At 48.3% G+C, this 10,302-nt stretch overlaps 2 protein-coding genes across 4 annotated transcripts in view; one reads left to right on the top strand and one right to left on the bottom strand.

Annotated features, from left to right (window-relative positions):
• LOC102387342 (kelch-like protein 13) overlaps positions 1–7,956 on the bottom strand; it is a 10,925-nt gene extending 2,969 nt beyond the window's left edge. For both annotated transcript variants that reach the window (XM_006022703.3, XM_025203067.1), the window contains exons 1-3: positions 5,819–7,956; positions 4,059–4,311; positions 1,343–1,503 (exon numbers count right to left, since the gene is read on the bottom strand). In XM_006022703.3, the coding sequence (XP_006022765.2) occupies positions 1,343–1,503; positions 4,059–4,311; positions 5,819–6,877 (1,473 nt within the window). In that variant the 5' untranslated portion in view covers positions 6,878–7,956. The remainder of the gene's footprint in view (positions 1–1,342; positions 1,504–4,058; positions 4,312–5,818) is intronic.
• The window catches only part of DPP7 (dipeptidyl peptidase 7), a 34,396-nt gene that overhangs the window by 15,999 nt on the left and 8,095 nt on the right, over positions 1–10,302 (top strand). Inside the window, exons 9-13 of one of the 2 annotated variants that reach the window (XM_025203068.1) lie at positions 7,963–8,081; positions 8,159–8,315; positions 8,947–9,011; positions 9,924–9,994; positions 10,140–10,302. In XM_025203068.1, coding sequence (XP_025058853.1) covers positions 7,963–8,081; positions 8,159–8,315; positions 8,947–9,011; positions 9,924–9,994; positions 10,140–10,281 — 554 coding nt within the window. In that variant the 3' untranslated portion in view covers positions 10,282–10,302. The remainder of the gene's footprint in view (positions 1–7,962; positions 8,082–8,158; positions 8,316–8,946; positions 9,012–9,923; positions 9,995–10,139) is intronic. The other variant, XM_025203069.1, reaches the window with a different exon arrangement.

Raw genomic sequence — 10,302 nt, 5'->3', positions numbered from 1 at the left:
CACACACACACACACACCCACACACACACACACACACACACACACACACACACACACACTTGCAGCAGCTCACCAGAACTCCCTCAGTGGCCCTCCAGCCCAAATAATTGCCCACCCCTGGGCAGAGAGAACAAAGGTTAGGGGAACCGAACCTTTGTTCCCTACTTGTTCCTGGCATGTGGCCAGGCCAGGCCAGTACTCTGCTGTGTTCCCTTCTGTCACCTTGGGCCATGTGGGTGCAGCTAGCATGGCTCCTGCCTGACTCAGCCACATGCTGGGGACTCAGGGTTGGGGAGGGGATGCAAGGAGAAAGGGCAAAACAGAGCATGGCACTGGCCTGACCAGGCCTGGATGACCCATGGCTCCTGGCCCCTTTCTCTCTGCACCCCTTTCCCTGTCCTGAGTCCCCGGCCTGTGGCTGGGGCAGACAGGAGCCATGCCAGCTGCACCCATGTGGCTTGAGACAGTATGAGAGAACGCAGCATAGCACCGGCCCAGCCACATGCCAGGGACTTGGGGTTGGGGAGAGGGTGCAGGGAGAGAGGGGCTGAGATCTGTAGATTATCTGGACCTGGCCAAGCAGGTGCTGCATTGTGTTTTTCCCCCTTCTCCCTTACCCTGAGTCCACAGCACACAGCCACACTGGCGCTGTGCTGTGCGCCTGTGTACTGCTTTGGGCCACACCACGTGGATGCAGCTGGCATGGCTCCTGCCCAACCCAGCTGCATGCTAGGGAGTGGGGACACCTGGTCAGCCAGGAGCTGCACTAGCTGCTCCAGCTCTGCTCACATGACGCAGCCAGAAGTGGCTCATGGAAACACAGCATGGTAGCAGTGTCCATGCCCCTTTCAGGCCCTGGCCCAGCAGGACTCGGATAACTTGTGGCTTCTGGCCATCTTCCCCTTGCACCTCTTTCCCCTGCCAGTGGGGAAAACCTTGCTTGAGCTCCAAATTACTGGGCACAGGGTCAGAGCAGTGTGCAGACAGCCTTGCCAGGCAGAAGCCTGGCCAGGAGCTGAGTGCCCTCTGCCTTGCAGTTTACACTGGGGGCTGAGTGCAGGATGGGGTGGGCCAGCCAGGGAGGGGAGGAGAGTGGTGGCGGCGGCTGCTGCTGCTGCTGACTGGCATGGGGAAGGGAGAAGGGCAAGAAGCACTGAAATCCAGGGCAGTCACTGCCCAGATACAGTTCTTTTCAGAGAAGCAGCTGCAGGTCAGGCAAAATCATTTGGCAGGCCAGATTTTGCCCACTCCTGATCTGGAGTGATGCAGTGACCAGTCAGGAGCTCTAGTTGCAAAGACTGCATTTCAGGTTAGCTTGATCATTTAAAACAAACAAACTTACAGCATTTAGAGTCCTTCCTCCAATACAGAAGATTCTGTCTTTGACTGTGGCCATTCCATGTTCGCATCGGGCAAAGGTCATAGCCCGGTTACCCACCCAGCGTCGCAGGCGAGGGAGGTAGCTGTGTGTATCTCGCAAGGCTTTACCACCAGAAAATCCCCCTAGAGGAAAAGCACGGAAAGAGAGACTCTTTGAGCAAGTTCGTCACCAAACACTCTGCAAAAAATGCATCAGGAGAGCCTAGGTACCATTATTGCCTATCTCACTGTGGAATTAAAGTGTTTTGTGACACTTGAAGCCTTTAGAAGACCCCGACTTTTTCTGTTTCTCAAAGGTGTGAAGAGGGGAATTTTCTTGATGGAGGGGATGGAAAACGGGTACAAAAGGTTCTAGCTTGATGAGCATCCAGAAATGTGAAGGCTTTGAGCACTGAACTTGTTGGGTGTGCTGCTAGGTGTGTCCTGGAAGTAGACTCTTCCCGCAAGATTTTCAAATGGTGTTTGGGGTATGTCCAAACCCAGACAGAAAACAGGAATAGCCCTTCTTAAGTGTCTGCTTCCATTTGGAACCAGAATGTACCGTATCACAAAGAAAATCTATTCACTTTCTTTGAATTTCTGAAGTTTTGTCCAGTTCTCAAATCTGAGCCAATTTGTTGCTTCCTCTTATCTAATCTTTCTCTAGAGCACATGGGTATTTTTGTACTATATTAAACAAGGCTTCCTCTCACAGAAGGAGGAGGCTAACAGCTGACTTGACACACCCCTTTGTACTTGCTGACGTTTAGAGCAGACAAGTCTGTATCTTGTAGTATAGACAAGGAACAAGGAAAACGCATATCAAATCTGGCTGACGCAAGAGTTAACTCAGCGTCTTTCTGGGCTTGCTTTGTGCACATAACCTCTGTCTGCATGGTTCATAGATTTCATAGACATTAGGGCTGTAAGGGACCTCATAAGATCATCGGGTCCAGCCCCCTGCTCAAAGGGCAGGCAGTCAGTTGGGGTCAGATCACCCTAGCAAGCAAGATAAGCATCCAGGTGTTTCTTAAAGGTACCCAGAGCAGGTGCTTGCACCATTTCTGGGGGGAATCTATTCCAGACTCTGGAAACTCAGACAGTAAAGAAATTTTTCCTTATGCCCAGTCTAAAACATCTTCCAGTAGTCTGTGACCATTAGACCTGGTCTTTCCTTGGGGTGCCCTGGTGAACAGACATTCTCCCAGTTCCTGATGCACACCCCTTATATACTTATAGGCTGCCACCAAATCCTCCCTGAGCCTTCTCTAAGCTGAAGAGTCCCATGGCCTCTCATCATAAGGCCTGCTCTCATGAACGTGACGTTCCTCTGGATTCTCTCAAGCTTCTCTACATCCTTTCTAAAGTGCAGAGCCCAGAATTGGACGCAGTACTCCAGCTGCGATCTCACCAAGGCTGAGTAAAGCGAGAGGATGACTTCTTGGGTTTTGCCTGAGATGCATCGGTAGATGCAAGCCAGAGTTTTATTTGCTTTGCCGGCTGTGGCATCACATTGGTGGCTCATGCTCATCTTGTGATCAGTCGTGACCCCCAAGTCTCTTTAGGTCGTGGTGCTAGTGAAATTACAGTAAGTCTTGTTTAAAGTTCTTACACTAGCATTGCATACTTGATTTTTCAGTTTAATAGAAGAGGGATGTAGACAAGTCCACAGTCTGAACTGTCTTAGACTATTTTAAGGTTTTGTATTATTGTAATATCTAAACAGTTCATGATGTTTTTAATGCATTTCTCTTCAGAGCACCCTATGGCATAGGGAAGTGTGTCCATCCCCATCATACAGATGGGGAACTGAAACACAAAGACACTTAACATGACCAAGGTCACGCAGGAAGTCTATGGAAGAGCAGAGTTGAACCGCGACTCCCAAGTTTAGGGCTAGTCCCCTGTCTGCTAGACTCTCTTTCCTCCCTCTTGCATATACATTGAGTTGATACAAGAGCGTTGCACTGGATTCAGGGCTTTTTAAAAAAGACTATTTCAGTAGACTTGTCATTTCAGACTTGCTTTTATGCCTTACTGAGACTCTAAAGTAGGATCTGTCTTGGAAATGCCCCTCTTAAGGTTACAGAAGTGTAATTGCCTATTAAGTGCACCATTAAGATGGCACAGTTACAATTAAAGTAAGGAGGCCAGGCTAGATTATCACAGTGGTCTCTTAGGGCCTTAAAATCTATGAAAAGCTCTAAAGCAAAAGGGTTCTTATGTCAAGTCAGTCCTATATCTTACTATATCACTGCTGTAACACAGTGGGCTTTTCACAGGAGAAGACAGGAGTAGATTCAACTGCACATACACCATGCCCAGATTAACAACTGTGATTTTATTTTGTATTTCCTAACATGTTAGCAACATTAATTAAATGTTTTAATTATTAAATGTACCCAAATGGTCCCTGTAAATATTGGAGCCCCCATGTGTTGGGTACTGTACAGACACATTGGAGGAAATGGTCCTCAACCCAGAGGAGCTAATTGTCTTTGCCCTGCTCTGACAGCAAGTGCAGTGGGAATTCACCTGGATCCCAGTTTTAAGTCTTCTCTGCAAGATGGCACCCCAAGTAAAGAGCAGCATTACTGAGTACATTAGTGCAGAGGGAGCTGATTCACTAGGATGCTCCATACGGGTTCCCCTTACTGAGCTATCCAAGCACTGGCCTAGGTGACGCAGCTGCCTCTCACCTGAGATGTAGAGGATTCCTTTGTGTGTGGTGCCTGCGTGATCAGCCACTGGCATTGGGCAGGGAGCCATAAACTGCCACTTGTTCTCAGCAGGCTGGTAGGATTCCATCGTGTTGGTGAGGTTCCCCAGTAGTGTCCCGCCACCCACGGCCAGGATGTGATCAGACATCACATCTACGTGGAAGCGTGTCCGCCTCTCTAACATGCCGGCCACCTGCAGCCACGAAGCAGTACGGGGATCAAACCGGAACACCTAGGATCAGTGTTTAGAGAGGAAAGCAGTCAGCTGGCCTCACTTGTGCATGATCATCCAATGGGCACTATGGCTTTAAAGACTGTTACTCTAGGCAACAAGGGTGGTAATGCCAAACCTGAATGGTTCTGTTTTAAAGGTGCTTAATATGCTCAGAAGAGAACCCAGTCTGCCCTGCCTTACCTGTATGTAGACTGCACTAGATGTCATACATGTTTTCTGAATCCAGGATGACTTCAAATATCCCTCCCTCCACCCAGTTAAACTTGGTGAATTCTATGCTTACTCTTTGCCCTAGTTATGTAAACACAGCAGATGCTAAGAGCCTGTTACAAACTGCGCTCCAGGATGCTTTAGATTGCTAGGGATGTGACAGGGCCACTTGGGAATTCTCCCATGTAATTCTTCCACGTAAAGCCACCACACCGAAAGCTCTCAGAACAAGGCATCTGCATGGAAATCTTTGCTTTCCTCGTCACTGAAAGTGTTTGGCTCACTCTGTGCATGGCACAGCCAGACTACAAGTGTTAATTCACACCTAGTTGTTAACAGTTTTCTGGCAGAAGTCACAGTACCACTGTCACCTGAGCACCCTTGCATCAGACACTGAAACAGCTTCTGGGCCTTCCCCATCCTGGGATTTTCTAGCTCCAAGATGAAATTAATTGTTTGGGGTCCCACAAGTGGAAGTGACTATGATGGAAGGAGTGGCGCACTCTCAGCTCAGCACAGGGACTTGCCGTCCAGGTTAATCCTGTCTAGGGAGTAGAATTTACTAGAGACCTCTTAGAGCAGCCATTTGCAACCCCACCAGAGCTAGCAGTTTTGACAAAAAACAAAAGGAGGTCTTCGTTCCTGGGCAGGGTAAAGGGCTGTTCATCTTTCATGGGCAGGAGAAATGCTGGTACTGTTCTTAGCTGGACACAGACAGTACTTTTTTGGATTGCTAGAACCATTCTGCCTGCAGAGGATGCATTCTGCTTCAGTCCCAAATCTGGCCCCACTTGTGTAGAATCAAGTGAGGTTGAAGTAGACTGGAACAAGCCATTTCCCAAGGGAATGAGGGAGCCCCATCTCTAGGGTGTTTGCAGAACTGGACAGAATATTAGGATGCATGTTGTAAGGAGGAGTCCTATGCTGAGCTCTGGCCAGACTGGAGGGAGTGATTCCAACCCTGTGTCCAACACAATTTTTCATCTTGCACCTCTTTGAGAGAGCAAATGTTGCCTCATTCCCCTGCCAGCATCCTCACAGTAGCTCTGAACTGGGAGAGGGCCATTCTCATCCCAGACAGCTGCTTTAAATAAAAACATCTCTAGCAGCCACTTGTCTCCGAGTTAAAGGCTAGTGCTTACCAACCCCAGGCACCTACGTAACTTTAGACACCAAGGTCATAAAGTTGGCCTTAGCTTATCTGAGCCTCTGTGTCCACAGCACTGTAGAGCCAGCACGCTTCCCTGGGTTCTGGAGTCTCTCCAGCCTAAGGCTGTTTTATTTCAGGCCTTACCTCATTTGAAGGATGTTTGCCTGTCGGATCGAATCTGTACTGGCCCCCGATGACAAAGAGGAAATTACCGATTACAGCTACACAGTGGTTGTATACGGGTGTGCAGAGTTCCCCGATCTTTTGCCATGTGCTGAAGCTTGCGTCTGCAGCCCACATGTCACTGCACACGCTGTTGTTGAGGGTTCTGCCCCCAACCACAAGCAGGCTAGTGGCACTGGAGCGGATGTTCGTGTGCTGGGTCTGCAGGACTGGCTGGGCGTAGAGCTGGGAGTGGTAGCACACAGCCTGCTGGAGGTACTTGTGGCAGTCGGAATTCGTCCTCATAATGGGCATCCCTTGTACATATCTCTGTAGATCTCGCAGAGGAATGAGAGGCAGTCGGATTCTCCTTAAAATATCTGCTGCTCCTTTCATCCTTGCATTGTCATGTTGCAACCAGCATATGGCGGCATTGAATAGCTCCAGCTCAGTGCACCCCTCCATGTCTGTCTTGTCTAAGATTTCACATAGGGTCACTCTGTCCAGCTCTTTCACATGTCGAGGATCAGCCAGTATCTGCTTGTAGTGCTGCCCTATGTAGCGTGTGGCTTTCTGCCTCAACTCTTCTGGTCCAAGCCTCTTAGCAATATTGAGAACATCCAAGCAGTTCTTGTGATTCAGGCAGTCTTCCAGAAACCGGAAGCACAGTTTGATCACTTCCCGGATAAGCAGGGCTTCTGCTGCCTTGAACGTCTCTTCAACGTTCTGTAGCGAGAGATCCAGTGTGTTGGAGTAAATGAAATTGAGAACGTTCCTGAGCCCCCTGGCACTGATGGCTTTCAGCTGGATGTTCGCATCTGTGTTCCCGGCTCTTGCTGCATTTCCAACAAACAAGATCTTGCAGTAATTGCTGACTGAAGCCAAAATGATCTTGTGCGCTGGAAAGCGAACTCCATCTGCCTCCAGCGTGACGTCGCAGAGTGCGTTCTGGGACCGGAGGCTGCTGACTCCCTCCAGGAGTTTGGCCAGGTAAGTGTCTGAAGTGAGACACGACCCACAGCTCTGGGTGCTGAGCAGCATTGCCTTGAAAACCGGACAGGTGGAGAAATCTTAGCTGGTGTCTGTGAGGAGTCAGTCTCCCACATAGGGACTTTCAGGAGAGCCTTTAGTTTCCCCCTGTGGGGGACCTATATCACAGCTGACTCAAGTTTCCAGAATCTTGCCTGAAATTTAATGGTACTTCGCTAACCTGTTACTTGCAACAAGTCCTGGTTGTTGCTTCTGCAGGAGCGCTGAGCGCTGTGCCTCGCAGGGCTGAACAGTCTTGTTGGCAACGATACTGTCTAGGGGTAGTTGTCATGAATGTTTATCTGCAGTGTTTTTCTTTCCAACTAGTCTGGGAGCAGGCTCGCTGACGGCCACTCAAACAATAGCGTGTTTCTTCCCTTCCGTATTTGGCAGCTATTCATCCACACAAAAGCAACTGTTTTCTCTAGCTCCCTTACCACGGTTGAGTGGCTCATGTTGGCCTAGGTATTTGTGTTAATCTGGGCGAGTCCAGGCATGTTACCCTTCCTTTTCTAAACAGTGATCAAAGAGAATTCTTTCTTGGATGGGCTGGCATTGACTGTCATACTGAAAGTGGCTATATTCAGGCTAAAGAGCATTCAGGTTGGGAGTGGGCATTCACTTAACCGAGTATTGAGAATTTGGGTCGGCTTCCCTGTTGTGGCATCTTGTATGTGAAATAAGGACCAAGTGCATCGAAGAGTTAAAGACAGTACACCATGGGCCCGAAAAGTTTTCAGATGATGTGTGGAATGAGATGGAAAAGCCACAGAAGGAAATAGACCTAGGGAAGCTCTCTCAAAGAATGGGCATTGCAAAGCAAGCTCTCAGGCAGCAGAGAGACTGCAGGGGTTTTGCTGATCTAACAACCAGGCAGGTACAGGAGCTGTGGTTGCCACCACTGGCCACCTAAGAACGGTTCAAATTCTCTTGGATCCATTATGTAATCTGTATCCCCTGACCCACCGTCTGCTGCATCATCCTGCTCCAGCTTGCCTTTGGATTGTAAACTGTCTCAGATTAGCACATGGGGCTCTGTTTTTAATGCTGAGATGGAGGTACTGACACTGGCTTAACACTAACCTTCTGCTTGGCAGGTGTGTTCTACAACTCAAGTGGGAAAGCATCATGTTACGACATCTACAGCCAGTACAGAAAATGTGCTGACCCAACAGGCTGTGGCACCGGCTCAGATGCTGAGGCATGGGACTATCAGGTACACTGTTGAGGGGCCAGTGGAGTTTTAAGACAGGGTCCCTGCATTTCTATAATGACAATTCCCACATGTCACAGGCCTGCACCGAGATCAACTTAACTTTCAGCAGCAATAACGTGACTGACATGTTCCCTGAGATCCCCTTCACTGACACCATGAGACAGAAGTACTGCTACAACAAATGGCTTGTGCAACCACGAAAGCATTGGCTGCAGATCAGCTTTTGGGGCAGTGGTACGTGCTATATCAGGGCTGGGCATTTGGATAGGATTATGGGGTGGGGCCTACTCGGTGCTAACGAGCATATGCGCAGTATTGCTGGGAGCAAGTGAGAGCAGCTGCCCTTGAACAACTGCAGAAGGCAAAAACCAGTCCCCAATCCCTCCTTTTGTCCTAGTTTCTCACTGCAAGGCTCACCCAGTGCTCCCAATGAACCCAATCTTCCTTATGCCAGCCACCCCCTCCCCCCAGCTATGACACTTGCTGGCTTTCTCCAATCCTCAGTCGGATGGCTCTCTCTTCTCCCTGCTGATTCCTGTACTAACAGTATGTGGAAACATCATGCTAGAAAAGAAGCCAGTTCTGCTGGTCTTTCTGAAAAAAGACAGCCATTCTTTTATAGCAGAGCTTTGTGCCTCATTCCCTGCTCTGTGCCTCATCACATGCAAGTCGGGTAAGGAGGAAGGTGCCTTGGCAGCCTGGCTTTGTGCATGTAGCCCAGATTTCACAGTAGTTAAAAACAAGTGGAAAAATCAATGTACCTGCCAAAAACATGTTTTATTCTTATCAATTTTCCCCTGTTGTTCACACTTTCTAAAGCAGTTTGGGAAATGGGCCTCTCCAATATCATCTCTTTGAATTTCAGACCTGAAAGCAGCAAGCAACATCATATTTTCAAATGGAGACTTGGATCCGTGGGCCGGAGGTGGTGTAAGTATTTGCGCTTCTGTTTTGCATAAAATATGGGGGAGCAGGGCATGAGTGTCAGAGGGGGCATTAGCCAGTCCTGCTCCCCCCTTTCAGTGTAGCACTGACAACCCATTGGTAGCCAGCTGGCATTTCTAGAAAGCAGCTGCCATGTAGTCAGGAGCTGCTTGTGTGTGGGAGATTCAACAGATTTTTTTTTTGCTATGCTAAATCATTTGATAGCCCCTGGATTTTTATGAGAGAACAGTAAATTTAGTCTTTCAGGCTGCCAGAAGAGGGATTAGATTATATTAACTCTGCTGCAGGGATAGTATATTCAGAGGTAGCTGTACTGTGCAGTGGTTTAACCTTAGGTTAGTTTATAATTTGGTGAAATTTGACTAGACCAGCCCATGGCTATCACACAGACTGTGTGGCCTCCATCACTTCAGCTCATTGGTCACTTTGTTACAAAGCCTATCCCCTCTCTGTCCTGTGATGGTTTTTGATGGAGGCTTGCAGCAGTAGTTATCACACCTGCAAGTTCAATGCAGACACCCACTTTCAATAGCTGAAGATAACTTCTGTGCAAGCTGAAGTCAGACCCCTCAGCAGACGGATGTAACTGGTCATTCCTGGTAGATTGATGGATCCTGTTACTACCACTTGTTTATTGGAGAAACAAGTCTTACCTAGTAATTGGTGCCTTCACCTGCAATGGAGGAAATGGTAATTTTTATCTGGGGCAAAACACTTGAGCTACCAGTAGTAGGAGAGAAGCAGGAGTCTAGGACTCCTGCTCCTGATACACCAGTAGCTGTTCCCAGTGGCCTAATCATCTTCCTTTTGTTGTCTGTCTTTATTTCTAATTTTCAAATTCCTTATTAAATTTTACTTATGTAGAAGGGGGAACTTGACTCATAGATCTTATTCCAGATACGCAGTAACCTGAGTTCATCACTAATTGCAATAACCATTGAGGGAGGTGCTCATCATCTGGATCTCCGGTATGTATTTTGTGCCAGCAAGTCCTTGGTTACCTTCTCCCCTTTGACCTGTGCATTAGTAGGAGCATTGCCAGCAGATTGAGGAAAGTGATTATCAATGTATTCTCACAACTAATGAGTGTATATCACTTCGCCTTCTCCACAGAGGATATAATCCAGCTGATCCTCCATCTGTCACAGAGGCACGCAAGCTAGAAGCAAGGATTATCCATGACTGGGTGAAATCTGCAAGGATCGAGAAAGCTTGGGAGAAATTTTCTGGAGTTTCTTCTAGTTTGTTGCCATGAAAATAGCCATGCAGTCTTCAG

The sequence above is a fragment of the Alligator sinensis genome, unplaced genomic scaffold (genome assembly GCF_000455745.1).
Source record: "Alligator sinensis unplaced genomic scaffold, ASM45574v1 scaffold235_1, whole genome shotgun sequence".
NCBI classification, from domain to species: Eukaryota; Metazoa; Chordata; order Crocodylia; family Alligatoridae; genus Alligator; species Alligator sinensis.
This window is presented reverse-complemented; position numbering and strand designations above follow the sequence as displayed.